This window comes from Protopterus annectens, chromosome 1.part2 (assembly GCF_019279795.1).
Source record: "Protopterus annectens isolate FY-2018-M chromosome 1.part2, PAN1.0, whole genome shotgun sequence".
NCBI classification, from domain to species: Eukaryota; Metazoa; Chordata; order Ceratodontiformes; family Protopteridae; genus Protopterus; species Protopterus annectens.
The window spans coordinates 820,036,818-820,053,889 of record NC_056727.1 but is presented as its reverse complement, the minus strand read 5'-3'; the positions used below and the strand labels follow the sequence as shown (position 1 = coordinate 820,053,889).

The following is a 17,072-nucleotide window of genomic DNA, read 5'->3' as shown; positions in this document are numbered from 1 at the left end:
TTTTGAGCTGTTAGACAAGTTTGATAAGTGAGGATTTTTCTAATTTTCCGTCAAATTCATATTTATTAACCCATTTTGAATAATATTTAATATTGTCGGCGCGCTGCGACTGCATGTATTTTGTGTCTTCTGTTAACAGCAGATTTTGGGGTCTTTTTGTGCAATTATTACCCATTTTGTTCTACCCTTTTGATCGTTATGTAACTTCTCTTCTTTTTAACATGGTTCCACAGATTTTGTTATAAGTCTCTTCAGAATAACTGCCTACTTATTCTGTTTCTCCTGATCTATGACAAGACAGTAATCTTTTCTATCCCTGACTTGTAAGCAAAAATACAGTCTTGACAGAAACAATACAAATCTGGTCCCTGATCTAAAACAGAAAACAGGAAAAAGTAGATTCACCTTACCTGAGCCTACGTGATTGATCACCTGATTCGCGGAGACCCGTCCTTCAGTCGCAGATCAGAAAGTGGCTGGCCTCTTTTGAATGACAATTCAGTCGGAGGGCTTTTCAAATAAGAAGAACCGATTTGGTTTCTTCCCCATACAGTTTCAACTACCTGGCCCATCTGATCCGCGGTGAAGAGAGGGTTCCGGTCCGAAGGACCAATCTGTCAAAGGAAAAAACTTCAAAGACCAATTCACGTAAGGTTCAAGCAAGGCACCCTTTATTAACTTGCAGCAAGGAGACAAAGCATGCTGGCAGAATTGTTTGTCTGAACATTAATAATTAGTATGGCATTTTTATACAGTTCTTTCCATGTCACACAGAAATGTTACTTCTATTGCTGATGTAGTTAGACACAGCTTTCTGTATTGTTCTACAGAAAATGTTACTAGACTAATTGCTGACTAGTTGAGAATAACTGCTGATTTACAAAACATTTGAGAAAAACAACCTGGCTTTGGGGCTTATTTTAGCCCACCACAAACTTTCAATTCTTCAATTGTGCAGTTCTAATATATGTGTTACATTTTGCCTAGATTCAAGATACATTTCTAGCTTAGGTACAAGTAATGCTGACTACGGTTTATACTTTCAAGCATCCATTGTGATCCTTATCAAAGCTTCTAGCAGCTGTGTACTTTCTCATGGCATAAGCAGAAAATCAATAACTCTTTGTTAAATCTCATGACACTAGTAGAAATGAAACATTTCTTGTTATTTGCTGACATTAGCAGAAAATAGAATGCTTCTTGTTAAGTTTCTAATAGATGTGCAGATTCATGCAGTGTGAAAAGAATAAATGTATTAACCCTTTTAAACCTCGATGCACTAAGCATGCATATTACTAATACATATTTTTATAACAATTACCCATAGCTGTGGGCTAGATGCCTCTTGTTTTCCAGTGCCATAATGTATTGTACCCAACTGTGTCTGGCATGTGGTACTTCTGCTGATTTTCTTTCCTTGACCACTGGCCCAGCAGGTGTGGTGAGCCCTGTTGGGATGTTTTACTATTGTTGCTTTAGCTCTCTGTGTAGTTCTCAGTTGAATGCTGCAGTGTCATGATAGTGGAAGTATCCCTTTAGTTGACTGAAACATGTTCCACCGCATTCCTTCTCTCTGCATGTGCAGCATTATATGCCATCTCTGCCATGGTTTCCAGGTTGAAGATGGGGTTATTGGCCTTGGTTCCAGAGCATATCTGGCATCCCCAACAACAAATGACACCATTATATTTGGCCTGCTATGTAACTGCATTGTAATGGCATATACTGGCATCTGTTCCTGCCTACTTGTGCAAGTAAAAAGTAGGTTATATTCTGGGAAGTCACCCCACTTGAACAACTGATGCAGTTTAGACGTGTTACCACCAAAAAACTAATTAGAACACTCCAAAAATGAAAAATAACACAAGGAGCAAAGCGGAAAGCTGCAATACCATTTAATGTAAACTGCTTCTGGTACCTCGGCCACAATGACTTCAAGGAATATTTTACAATCAAAGCTGCAGCCTTTTTACACAAATGAGTGAAATCAATTAAGAATTAATCAAACAATTATCATCAATAAACATCCCTAAAACCCCAAACACCCAAATTCCAATACAAATTCCCAGCAATACTTAGACAGTGCTCAAAAGCATGTATTCCCTCTGTGATTAACAAAAACTGAATGTGCCTCGAATGCAATGAATTAAACACCAAAATTAACATCTAAATTCAAACCCCAAGGATGAATAGTCCCAAAATTGACAATAAATCTGGCTTCTAAATGTAGTAATTTTTGTGTAAAATCATTCACATTGGTTTCTTCACATAAAGGCTTGGCTAAAATACTGAAGAAAAAACTCTGTGTTGCCATTATGCATGGAACAAAAATGATGGGCCACTGGGCTTTCCAACCTCACATTTCTTATATCACCGAGATGCTCTAGAATTCTTAATTTAACCTTCTTTTTAGTCTGCCCTATCTACAGTTTTGTGGAAGAACACCCACAGTCCAGAATATACACCACACCATAGGAGTCACACTCTAAATGTTTCCTAGCCATGAATTTCCTTCCATTGATTTGTGTGCCACTCAAGTTTCTTATTTTACTGCACACTTTATGCTTACCACAGGGAAACAAACCCACCTCCCCTCTTTTCTCCATGTGTACCTTCACACTCAACAATTCTTTAAGATTGAAAAACCTCCCATAGGAGAAAGTTACTCTCTCAGGGAATAATTTACCCACCATACCATTCTTGCTAATTACCGGCCATAGCTTATTAATAAGCCCACTAAGAATGTCCGGAAAAGGAGAACATTTGTTCACAAAGAATATAGCATCCTTCTCATCCAAGAGATGTCCCTTGTTTCTGCTAAACCTCAATCTATCCATATTCCTCATGTTGCCCTGTACCACATGGGTATTCAAATGCTTGTTATCCCCTGTAACCTTACTTATTGCCTCCTGGATGGATATGTGGGAATACCCCCTCTTGAGCAATTTGTCCTTTACTTTTCCAAATTCCAATCCTAACTGCTCCTTTTCAGAAGTATTAGTAAAGATACATCTGTACTCGTCATATGGAAGTGAATTTATTAAATGAGGTGGATGAAAACTGCTTGCCTCCAAGAAATTGTTGGCAGCAGTTTCCTTGTGAAATGGTTTGTACTGTGGCTTGCCATTACAGTCTACATATAATTCCACATCAGTAAATTGTATGGTCCTAACATGAGTCCTATAGGTAAATTCTAGGCTACAAATATTTTTACTCAAAACCTCCATAAAATTGTCAAAATCATTAGGGTCACCCCTACGCACAAACACTAAATCATCAATATATTGTTTGTACATTACCACCTTGCTAGAAAAAACTCTGTGGGATAAACAAACAAATTCTCAAAATGTGACATAAACAAAATTGTGTATGATGGAGCAAATGATGCGCCCATAGCAGTGCCCCCAATCTGCAAAAATACTTGTTATCAAAAACAAAATAATTGTGTGTAAGGCAAAATTCTAATAACTGACCAATAAAAGACATGCAGGGACTTCACCCAACATTCTCACTATGGCCTCCAACCCCTGTTTGATATTAATATTGGTATATAGGGACTTAACATCCACACAAGCCCAGTAACAATTGTCCTGCCACTCAATATTTCCCACACATTCCAACAACTCTGTGGTGTTTTTAATATGGGATTGTACCCTGTGGAGATATGTCTTTAATTGGTAGTCCAAGAAAATGCCAACATTTTGTAAATAAGCCCCAGCCCTGAAACTGTTGGTCTTCCTGGGGGTTTTGAGAAACACTTATGTGTTGTAGGAATAACAACAAAATCTGGCATTCTTTGGACTTTTGACGAAAAGTTTTTTCACATCCATAAAGAAAAAAAACCCAACCTTTCTCCCCTTTCAAGTAGCTCCAATAATAAGGAATTAAATTCCACCAGTGGGCTTGAGTGTAATCTTCAATAGACCTTACTATCAGACAGCAAATCATAAGCCAAATTGTTATAGTCTTTCCTGAATATAATCACCCGATTGCCTCCCTTGTCAGCCTGTGTGAAAACATATTGATCACTTAAACAAAGCAGGTGTTTCAAAGCCAACCATTCCTTTTTATTTAAATTAAATTTTTCAGCTTTCTTCAAAAAATTAGAAAATCCTGCCTCCACCTGCATACAAAGAGCCATTTCAAAAGTGTTAATTGCCACAGAAGTTTTCAGTGGTGAAAACGTACTAACATAAGGAACTTTTGGGGCATTCAGCTTTCCATAACCAGTTACATATTCAAAACTTAAATTACTAACAAAAATCTCATCACAAGACATATTGTTTGTTATCACATTCAAAAATTTCCACTAAAGGGTTGTCATGAATAGACATGTCCAACAAAGAATCATCCCCCTCCTGTACATTAGTAGAATCACACGACTATTTGTCAGAAAAAAAATACCCTAAGATGCAGTTTCCTACAAAACCTACAAACTTCCATAACAGATCTGTCAAAGTTGGTAAATGTGTGGGGACAAATTTAGTACCTCTTAAAAGTACATTCCTAACTTCATTAGACAAATCTAAATCAGTTAAATTAACAATGTTTAGATTTTCATTCATACTACACAAAATTGTGTTTACACTACCCTCGTTGGAAACATAAGCACATTTTAGTAAAAACAGTTCTTGAGCAACATATCGAGTCCATCCTTGACCCTATGACACGCTCTAGTTCCTTCTTCCCTTTCCCTGATTTCTTTTTCCTCGTCCCTTACCTTGAACAGGAATTTCGGGACGATCAACGCCTGCTGCTTGCACTGATGCACCAGATTCAACATTCAAATCATAAAATTAAATACTCTTTCGACTGTTCATAGCTGTCTCACTGGATGAGAAGGACGAATCTCGCGATGAGCATGATCTGTTCCCCTTGACAACCACAGACTCACGCCCCCTTCTGCCTTTACGCTGCCAGGAAAAGATAATATTGTTTTTATAGTCATTGATATCTCTACATAGTTTTTTCTTTTTCCGATCAATTACCTCTACTTCAACCTTGGCCACACGAGCCTTGATATCCCTCATATTATTAGAGAATACAGATTCTGAGGTCTCGGAGATCAGGGAGTCTTGCAGTTGCAAAATATTGGCAGGAACTTTTTCGTGGGCTCTAGAGTTATGCTTAATCAGGATTTTAAGCCAACCAATAGTACATTGAAGAGATACTGAATTCCACTCTTCAAGGAAATCTGTCTCATCTTCTAAAAAGTCAAATGCTGGTTGGCGATCTACCCTGAGCCCCCTAGGTATAATGTTCAAGTTCACATATTTTTCAAGCAGTCTGATATCATAAAATAAGGTAATCTCTTTCATTAACAACCTTTCTAATTGATCATACTTAGCAGAAGAGCAATTGTCATTACCCACAGTCCAAGGATCATTGAGTACAAACGTGTCGTCCCTCTCCTTCCAAAAATCAGTGCAGGTAAATTTGTCTGAATCTGTCTGGGTTCGAAACACGCCAGAAACCGCTAATGCTCCTTCCAATGACATTCTGCCACCAAAAAACTAATCATAACACTCCAAAAATGAAAAATAACACAAGGAGCAAAGCAGAAAGCTGCAATACCATTTAATGTAAACTGCTTCTGGTACCTCGTCCACAATGCCTTCAAGGAATATTTTACAATTAAAGCTACAGCCTTTTAATACAAATGAGTGAAATCAATTAAGAATTAATCAAACGATTATCATCAATTTTTCGCAGGCTGGACATGTGCCAGATACGAGTGTCACAGGAATTGCTTGAGTGCCACACAGAAACATTATAAATGATGCCCCTGCCATTTCAAGTCACCTGGTAGTTGAAGGTATGTGAGCTTTTCCTGTTGATATATTTGACACTCTGTGGATCAGGTGGGGCTTTGATGACAATGTACATGCAAGCAAGGACTCCCAGAACCGCGGGAAATGGTGAGTGATGTAAAATCCACATAATCACCACGGCAGCAAAGGATTTATTAAAAGGTTAGTGCTATCATGCTACTATGAGCACTTCTTCAGACCATTATAAATTGCAATAAAATCACTCATGGCAAGGATCCGAGGAATTGATTCCCAGTTTATAGAATACCTGCATTCTACTACTAGTTTCCTTAGATTTTCATATACTAGTATGGAGTACTTGGGTGTAGAAATCTTTTGGTTGGAGAATGGGATGATAGCTACCAAGCTATATAGAAAACCCTGTCATGTAAACACTACACTTAGAAGGAATAGTATGCACCCAGCAAGAATGTTTAGGAATGTTTTGAAGGGCCAAGGGATGCAAACATCAAGATTAAATAGTGTCCAAGAAGGATTTGAATCTCACCTTTCTACTCTAACACAGGAATTTAAGGAAAGGGGTTATAGAGAAGCTAAGGTGAATAAAATGGCTAGGGAGGTGAAACACTTAAAAATAGTTCAGCTAGACCCTATTTTGAGAGAAAAGAAAGTCTGAATCAGGAACAACATGTACAAGCAAATCAGAATGATTATGTAGATTTTTTGATGCATTACACCAGTGATTATGGTGTTTTTTGTGATATAATTAAAAAGAACTGGCTTGTACTACCTTCAGAGGAAAAGATAGGTAAAGTAGTAGGACAGACACCACATTTTGTATTTAAGAATAAGCATTCTTTAAAGCGTCTTTTATGCTATGATAGGAGAGGGTTACTGGAAAGACAGTGCCCAGGGGGGGACTTCTCCCTGTGGCATCTGCAATTTTTGTCAGTTTATAAACACTCAAAATAGCTTTGTTCATCCAGTCACCAACCAAGACCACCGGTTATATGTAAAAGCTACCTGTTTGGTTTATTTGGCTAGCTGTCAGCTATGTTGTAGTTTTTATGTAGGAAAAACAGTAAGGAAGTTGAGAGAGAGAATGAGGGAACACTTGCAGGTGATTAGAAATAAAGATTTAAAGAATGCATTAGCCAACCATATACATAAAGAAGGAGATTCACATGTTTTCAAGTTTAGGGTATTGGATCAAGTGAAACAAAGTACTATGTTGGGAGACTTCAATAATGTGTTAGAGCAGAGAGAAACAAAATGGATAGTGAGACTGCAGGGTGATGTGCATCCATGGTTAAATGGCTATGTCCCTTTAAAACCCATTCTGAAGGGAAGGAAGCTGTTTAAATGAGTTAATTTAAATTGTTTTGTTATAGGTTGTTTGATTAGAGTATTATAATATATAATGGAGTGTGATTTTATTGCAATTTATAATGGTCTGAAGAAGTGCTCACAGTAGCATGAAAGCGCTAACCTTTTAATAAATCAACACACTTTTATCCTTTGCTGCCATGGTGGTTCTGGGGATTTTATTGGATCTTGTTGGAATATTTTGTTGTTTTCACAGTTCCTTATTCCACAATGGAATACTTTCTTTGTGTTATTCTAGTGATGTAAAATGCCTGCATAGTTGTGGTTTTCACCTCTTGCATTCCTTGGGAACCATATGCACTCTTCTGCATGCTGCAGCATAATGTTGAGAAACTGGTTTAGGATACGAGAGACCAATGTCTACAAATTTTCAAGTGTGTCATAGGTCACTAAAAAAGTCCCTGTAATTGTTTATTATTTATTTTATTTATCTTTGTTGACTGAGAAAGTCAGAGCAGGCAAAGCTCATTTTTAGCAAAGGCCTGAGGAGAAAAGCTACAGGTGATACATTTAAGATACTGATGACAGAACAAATTATTTACAAAGGTTCATTACATAGATGGTTCTTAAGATATCTAGACAAAACATGTAATTGTTCTGTAGTGACATTATATAAATATAAAACAGGTATTTCTTCTGAGATGACATTATATTAAATTCAAAGTATAAAACATTTAGAATGCAAACAGCTCATGTACAATATATATATATATATATATATATATATATATATATATATATATGTGTAACAAATAGACATTAGCTATGACTTATAAGATATGGGTAAGAGGGTTGCGGTAGAGATGTTAGGAGTAAATAAAACTGAGTTAAGGAATGTGAAACATTAGCCGGTAGGTAGATAACAGTTAAAGCTAGAAAGGGGAGAGATGCATCGTATAGATGGTGAGTCAAAGATAGTGGGGGTAAGAATACTAAGGCACATACTGACATAGAACCTGGTTATAAGAGAGTGGGAGAAAGTATTTGCAGGAGATGGATAAAATGAGAAAGTCAGAATGAACGTGAAATATAAAATGGTAACTATAATTGAGGGGGAATGGTAGAAAGTTTTGTTGTGTAGAAGGTGATAAAGGTTATAACGAGATGGGGATATAAAATGACACAGTAAAATGGAGGTTGCCAGGAAAGGAACATGTGCACAACCACATATGATTCAGATGTTGTTTCACTAAGGGCTTGAAGGTGGAACGTTTCATGGTCTGTTAAAGGTATGCCATAATGGTGTTCCATAATTCTGATATATAACGGGAGTATAGTAAGTCACGGGGCATAACTGGGCACCAGATGACCTAGCTCTGGCTCTTCTCATTCACATCAAGAATCTCATTTCATAGTGTTAGGTGGCCATTTGCATACAGAATTATTTACATTCTTGCAAAGCCATTTTAATTCTATCCCTAATTTATTCATTATTTATTATTTATTTATTTCCATTTTGATGACCGGGGAGGTCCACTGGGTTCAGGGAGCCCGTTTTCAGTGGAGGCCCAGGGAGAAAAGCCCCACATTACATAGTTTAGTTACAAAAAATGTTTGCTTTACATATTTTAGTTACAGGTAAAATTGTGGAAAAGAAAAAGCAGTTACAATTTCATTTCATGCAAGAGAAACAGGCATAAAATCTTGGATACATAGTACAATTTTACAGTTTTGTTATTTACAATATGTACATTTGTGTTAGGTTAGCTTGAAGTCAGAGTAAGTCAGGAGTTTAAGGGGGTGGAATGATTATTAGGTAAGGGGGGAGAGTGCAGTTGCATTTCCTGTTAGAGGAAAGATAGGAATGTAGCTCAGTTTTAAATTTTTCAAAGTTTTCACAAGTTCTTAGAGAGGAAGGAAGAGAATTCCATTTTTTAGCTAAGGAAAGGATAGCAGAAGTTGACCAGCAGGACGACTTGGTTTGCGGACAGAGATTAGGTTTTAGTGTGCAGATCTGAGAGTTCTGTGAAGGGTATAAGGTTGAAGGATGTTGGTTAGTGCAGGGCACTTAGTAGGTTGAAACATTAGTCTGTGGGCTGTGGTGATTTGGAGATAATCTAGATGGTTGGACAGTTCAAGCCAATTTAACAAATGAAGGGAAGTACAATGATGGGAGGAGAATTTGGCTTTGGTTTCAAATTTGGAAATTTTATTGTAACAGGCTTCCAGTTTGGAGGAAAGAGAGGCAGATAAGTTTGTTAGTAGAGGAGCGCCATACATTAGTGAGGGGAGTAGATAGGTAGTGGCTAGAGTTAGTCTGGTGGAGGGAGCAAGGAAGTGGATGTTTCTGTATAGCAAACCAAGTTTTATATGGGTTTTCTTAATGTTTTGCTGGGTGTGAGTATCAAATTTTAGGTGTTCATCAATAGTAACTCCAAGAAGTTTGGCGAAGGGAACAACCTCTATAGTAAAGTTGTTTTAGCTAATGATTTGGAATGAGTTTTTATCAGTGGGGAGGCTTTAGAGGGAGAGAATAGAAGCATTTTGGATTTATTGGCATTTAGTGAGAGGTGGTTTTGGAGCATCCAATTTTCAGTGGTGGAGAAAGCAGTTTGCATCACTATTTGGAGCTCTGGAAGGTCAGAAGGACAGCAGATTAAAATAGAATCGTTTGCATATTGCACAAGATTGGTGTTGGGTAAGGCTTTGTGAAAGTCATTAATAAAGATGTTGAATAGCAATGGACCAAGTATGGATCCTTGGGGTACCCCAGTGGGGGTAGGAAGGAAGGTAGAGGTGCCTTTCCCCCATTTTACAGCTTGAGACCTGTCTGAACTGTAGTTGGAGAACCAGGATAAGATATTGTGGGAGCGATTAAGATTAGAAAGATGTTTAGGAGGTGGGTATGGGAGATGGTATCGAATGCTTTGGACAGGTCCAGTAGAACTGTTGATACTATTTTACCAGCATCGCAGGCAAGGTTTACTGTGTGTAAGAAGGAGAGAAGGGCAGTGATGGTACTATGGCCAGGTCAGAAGCCGTGTTGGGTAGGAGTGATTAGTTGGTGACTGGCTACAAATGGCATAAACTGAAGGTGGATGCATTTTTCTAGGAGTTTAGAGATTGAGGAGAGGATAGCTATGGGGCAGAAGTATGAGATGCCATTGTTCTTGCCTCCTTTATGGAGAAGAAGAATAAATGCCATCAGTAGTGCAGCAGGTAGAAGACTGCCTCCTCCCAGCACTTTGCCTTTTTTGTGCTCCTTTGCTCAATGGTGTGACTGTCTATGAACACTAGCCAGTGTGTTTCACTCTTTATTGGGAAATTGTTTCTTGAAAAAACATTTAGTCGTCCACGTTTAATAATTTTTATCTGTATTGCTAGGTTGTATAAAACACAAGGAATAAAGAAATTCTCTCTGATACTTCAGCTAACAGGTCCTTAGTTTGTAATTTTTTTCATTTAACTTACCTATCTTTTCATATAGGTTGGCCACTGTGATCTGCTTCTTTATTATTCCCAAACTGTGTAATGTAACTTATGGTGATTCATAACAAGTTGAAAAATATAACAGCTTGTACACTTATGACTTACCTACCCAAACAAACCATACGCCTTCAGGATGTACACATTATAGTACATTTCACACATCACTTGAAGCAGAATACATAATATCAGCTAGTCAGATTTACAGACTGACCTGGCTGATATTCATGCAGATAGGCTAGACCATCCATCAAAATAGCAGTAATTACTTGGCTAACTGAAGCATCAGTAGTGCAACAGGTAGAAGACTCGCTTTTGGTGCAGGAGGCTGTGAATTCTGCTCCCACACCAGGTAAGTGGATTGCTGACAATGCAGTACAGCATAAGAGGGTGCTGCACTATTGGGTGTATTGTCCGTCAGATGAAACATTAAACTGAGATCCCATCTGCTTGAGTTGGTGGTAGCTCAGGTGGCTGTAAAAGATCCCATGCATCCATAACCCCTTTTTCCTATTTTTACACATGGGGTTGGGGTGTCACTTCAACAGTGGCAATCATCTAGAGCCAAGGTTTACACTGCCAGATGGCTAGCCCTGCCACAGTAGTTCTTCCACACCACTCACTCACATCTATGGCCAATTTAGAGTGTCCAGTCCACCTACTGCATGTCTTTCTAATGAAACCTGAGCACCTGGAGGAAACCTACACAAACACAGGGATGACATACAGACTCCACACAAATTGCACCACAGCTGAGAATCAAACCAGAGTTGCTGTAAGATGAAATCATTATTTTCTGCGCCACTGCTCCACTAGGCTGCAAAACATCCCATGGCACTTAACAAAAAGACTAGGAGTCCTTTATTTAGCACAGCATAAAAATAACATTTACATATTTACATGCACCGGTATACACATTTCTATTTCGTGATATTTATCATTTTTATTATAACAGCCTCATTTTTATTTTTTCATAATTGATCCCCACTACTTCTTCTGCCACCATAATCTGCTTTGTTACAATTTATATGCTAAAATCCATTTCCCATTAAACAAAATTTCTTTCAGTCTTTCATTCTAAATAACCCATATTACATTACAGAGTAGGCAAATTTACTTGATGCCCTGGCCAAATTTCCCCTAGTAGTGTAAATACCACCTGGAGTACCCCCTGAAAACGGGACACCAGCCTACAGGACTAACTTGGTCAACAAAGGATAAATAAATAAAAATGTTTGCTACTCAGTCTGAAATTTGACATACTTCAGCATTATTCTAAACAATATAGATTGTATAAGACATCATGAGGAATAATAATTACATGAAAGGAGGACTTAGGATGGTCATGTTGCAGCACTTGCAAAGCTTTGAACCTGGAGTACATAACATTATATTGGTGTGGCAGCCTCCAATAATTCTTGCAGACAGTGATAAAGCTTTAAGATTCCAAATTCAACACAGATAGTAAATTGCAAGAGAAATAGCTGTGAAGCATTCTGTTTATGGGGAACAGGACATATGTCCTAGAGTACGATGTGTGTGTGTGTACTTGCGTGCGAAAAATAACAAGTTGATGAAAATGGATAAGAATAAGAAACCTTATCAAGGTGGAACTTTGTTAAGTTCATTCACTACACAGCCTGCCTGCAAGCAATGTTTCGTTGCCCTTGCATAGTCAGTAACTATATATGGTGCATGTTGAAAAAATGCTGTAAAAAAATATTGAGATATTGACGTTGCTGTTTATCAGCCAAAGTTTTTCATAAGTCTTTTCAAAGTTTTGTTTGAGGCTGGAATAAACTGAGAGTTTATATGGATGAAGTCTAGGAAAGGCTAATGACTGACTTGAAATCATGCACATATAAAATAGATAAACAGCCAAGCAAAGATCACAGTGTAAAACAATTTCTCTATTAAAATAAGGCAAGGCAACCATCAAACCATGTCCCATAGGTCTAAAGCATCTTTGGGAGCTAGCTGTCAAGTTCATCATCTAGTCAGCCAGGCAGGAAGTTCAGTCTTAGAGCCTCTACACTTGTCTTTCTCATCCACTCCTCATGCTGGAGTCTTTCTTGACCTAGTGGCTTGAAGGTCAACTTCACCCCTTCCGGGCCAAGGCCACCTGCATTTGAAGAAGATCCCTTTTATCTAAGGAGAGGAAACTTCTCAGTGGTCCCTAAGCAGAAAAATGCTGACTGCTGTACTCTGGAATGGTGTGGATTTTTCCATTAGCTTAACCTATCTCCCCAGTAGCAGGATTTAATATACAGAAGTCCCACAATTCTGGACCCAGTCCTATGAGTGCTACTGTGCAAATTTTCCCCTGCTACAGCATGTACCTGGGTAGTTTGAACACTGACAGGGTTTTATTTGTGTCCACAAAGCTTGCCAAGTTTCTACAAATCTTTGATATTTACACAGTGAAATATTTTTGCATCATGTGTTTGCTATTGCTCATGTAATTTCTCTTTGGCTTTCTGCTATATGATGTGGCACAAGAGAGCTCTCCATCTTGGCTTTTCCAGGAAATGTCAATATTTATAATACTATATCACGGAAATGACTTCCCAGCATAAATATTCTAGTGTCTACTTCAGTTAGAGTGAAGAACTATAAATGCATAGATTCATGTAACATGTAAAACAAAAACTGAAAAAGAACAAGATAGTAATATGTATGTTACAAGGGAAAATAAAACAAAAATAATATAAAGCACTGTGGCCTACGCATAAGAACAGTGAAAATTTGTAACACATAGACATGGCAGTGGAGGAAAGGACATAGATTTGTCAGGTTTGTGCCAGTGGTATAAATATAAACAGCATCATGGAAAAATGCATTGCCAGAACCTGCTAAAGTGGAAATCCCATCCTATGTATTTATGTAGAATACATTTATACTTTGCGGAGCATTGCGCAGTGCTAGCAAAACATTCCAAGGACTAAGCTGCATAGCAGTTTCTGAATAAATATATCATCCTTTTGACAGAAGGAAAATTCCCACTGCATTGTTTGGGGTGTAATGTAGCTTGTTAGAGTTTTTTAGAAGGACAGATACACTGCCTTCCCTTGCCCCCCCCCCCAAAAAAAAACATTTTCTAATATGACGTGGATAATTACTTTATATTTATCTAATGTCCTCCCACCCAGTCATTTTTACCTGTTTCCAGCATTAGCAGTGGATATAGTGATCTTTTGCTCTCATCTCTGAGTGTTCATATTCCTGATCAATCCATTTTATGTTCAGCAACTTCCTCAGCAATGCCGATTGTCATTTTCCCACTCTTTCTGTTTCAAGTTGAATTCCCAGTGTATGTTCCACGTAGTACTATTCTAGTTGTAAATTTCTCTCCCACCTATAATCCTATTGCCACCAACTCACTGGCTGTTAAACATAGCTATTTATTTACTAAGTGGGACTGGAAGCTTATATTACACAGAATGTGACATAATTGAAAAGAACTACACTTGTATTGCTTTTTAATATTCTAGCAGATATTCAGTCTCTGCATCATATAAACATTACTTAAGGGCCCAGTACTCAAGAAATGTTAAATGTGTTTGCAAAAGAAACAGGAAGGAGTGGTTAAAAGCTGCTTTGTTATACTTTACATGGCCCCTCAACACCACATGGCACAAGACCCCTCCCAACACCACATGGCACGAGAGTCTACCAACACCTCTTCCAGTCCTCTTAACCCTTCCCTATCTACTCATGTACTTTATATTGGCACTTACAGAGGTTGCAGGACCCAGATCTTCAGAGTGCAGAGAAGGATATTCTGCATACATCTGGTTTCTTGGGCTATGCAAGCTATTGTTTCTTGAGAAGCATAAGTGGAGAAGTAATTTGTATGCGTGCTTCCTAATGAGCTGTATAGGGCTGGTTGTTTGTGTAGGTGGTTTATGTCTTTATACATCAGGACACAGTATGTTTCTGAATCACGATTTGATATTTTCAACATTTACTCAATCTGCAGTTCCCTTGTGCAGCGAGTGTAATTTGTTAATGAATCTCACATCACTGCTTCCAACAAATGAGCAGTGTGTATAATTAGCAATGCATGGCAGAAAACATTTCCTTTCCAGAAAACTAGCTGCAATAATGGATATTAAGTAGACTATGAACTACGAAGTACTGCTCGCCCATACATGCTAAATGTTTAAATGCTGGATGTGTGACTAATAAAATTAGAGGAGACATTAAATAGGAAGCAAAGCAACACTTTTTTTTCATTTTTTCCTCTTAATGACAGCCAGGTTAAGCCAAAATAGTGAAGATTAATAAGGCTGTACTACAACAGGCTGTTGAGTCTGGAGAATGATTGAAAATGCATTCTTGACCAATTGTTTTTCCACTCACTGAAGGCAAGATCTGTAAATTTTTAATCGTTTATGAGTTGTTTTTGCAGACATCTAATTTCCTAATATGAAACATAAAGCTAAGTTTAGCCAAGATATTTTGGTCAGAGAGATGCTATATAAAGTAAATCACCTTTATTTCGGGCCAAGAAAGTTTTATTCTTCATGTGCTGTAGAAATTGACATCAACATCTGTCTTAATGTTTAGAGCTCTGCAGTTATTCATTTAAGTTTGTATTATGACTGTCCCCATTTCTCATGTAACCGTTTTAATAGTTTTGCACTACCTTGAGACCCAGATGGATTATCATACAGATGGTGGTAGGTATTACTGAATACTCCCGGGTGTTATTCCTCATTACCTGTGGATATTCCTTGTTTCACGCCAGCCTTTTGTCAAACAAAAATTGCAGGATGATTAACATCTTAATCAGAATGAGACTCAGTTATAAAATGATTGTAAAAGTATCATACTGTGAACTTTTTTTGCACACGAGGCATGTCTTTTTAGCTCCTGCTTGAATCTAAACGCAAGCTGAGGTTCAGAACTAATTCTTGAAAACTACTGCCCACTTAAGTAGAGATCTTGAATCTTCAGTTTTTCATTTCTGTTTTCAGTTTGATATACTAATGCATGTCTCTGTCCCTCACAGGTTATGGATAAATATGGAGAATTTTATGGCCGGGATAGAATAAGTGAACTGTTAGGAATGGACAAAGCTGCTCTTGATTTTAGTGATGCACGAGGAAAGAAACCTAAGAAAGACAGCTCTTTTTCAGCAGTGTAAGTATCATATGATGCTAATTTATTTGACTTCTGGAGTCTTTACAAACAAATTATATTTTCAAGAAAACATAAATGCAGCCTGTTTTAAATACACCCATCTATGAAGGAGGAATAAAACTGGGGAACATAACATGGGGATAGGCCCACTGGTAGGGGATTAAAACAAGAGTTATGCTGTAGCCCTAATTACATTTCTTGTTCAAATATAATTTGTAGTTCAGTTACCTCAAAAAGTGAAATAGAAACTTAAAGATAAAAAATTTAAATAAAACAAACTGCACCATATGTAGGCTTGGTAGTTTATCTCTGTATTTTAGTTTAATTCCAGCCAAATGCTTTTTTATATTCTTGGGGTGTTACTCATTTCTGAGTTATATTGCATATATGTTCAGAGAAGTAATGGGCAGAATTCTGTTTACCTAGTTCTTGTGTTTATTTTCAAAAATACTGATATGCTTTTACGTTTTGACATTTCTGTATTATTATTATTATTATTATTAATACAGATTATGGAGGTATATGGACAGCTCACTTGCCCGTAGTTTATTTATTTTTTTCAACCATAATCTGTTCACTTCTTTTTTGCAACTTCTTAAACCACACTACCTCAGATTATTTCAATTAATTCTGAAAACTGGTGAATTATTTTGTGTAGATAGCAAATGAGTAACAATGTATTCTCAGATCTCTGTGTCAAATACATAGTTCTAAAATCTCAATGAGCCTTTATTCTTCAGTTATGCTGCAGGCATTGCAATACTACTTGATGGTCATTGTCATTTTCTGAAAGTTTAGTTTTCCAAGTGCTCATTTTCCTAAATGCTTATGTTTTCAAAAGAGGGCAGTGAGTTGGTATTTAGGATAGGCATGTATATAACAGTGCTTGCAGGTTAGGGATAGAGTAAGGGCTAGGTAAGGGGAAAGTTTAGTGTCCAGCATGTGTGCTTGTGTATGGTTAGTGTGTATGGGGGTTTTGTGTAATGGCACTGTTAGTGGAAAGGCCTTTTTTTAAGGTAAGGTGTAGTATCAATGAGAGGGGCAGGGGCAGGTTCAGGAATAGGGTTAAGATTAGCTCACATGAGTAAGGTGATAGGGGGATGATAGATTAAAATTTCTGAGATTAATACTCCAGGCTAGGCCCCTTTGTCCCTTTTATATTATAGTAAGTGGCATTTATGCAACTCCAGCGAAAGAATTTTAATGGAGATAATTAACGACATAGAAAACCTTCAAACACTGGATCCAGCCCAGTTTGGTTTTATGAAGAGCAGATCAAGCCTACTCAGTCTGGTGGACTTCATTGAGGTGGTCACCAAGGCAGTGGATGAGGGCAAAACAATG

The 17,072-nt window shown here is 37.6% G+C and overlaps 1 protein-coding gene across 1 annotated transcript in view; it reads left to right on the top strand.

Moving 5' to 3' along the window:
• The window catches only part of RYR2 (ryanodine receptor 2), a 6,224,161-nt gene that overhangs the window by 5,590,337 nt on the left and 616,752 nt on the right, over nucleotides 1-17,072 (top strand). Inside the window, exon 97 of the mRNA XM_044059048.1 lies at nucleotides 15,598-15,728. Within this exon, the coding sequence (XP_043914983.1) occupies nucleotides 15,598-15,728 (131 nt within the window). The remainder of the gene's footprint in view (nucleotides 1-15,597; nucleotides 15,729-17,072) is intronic.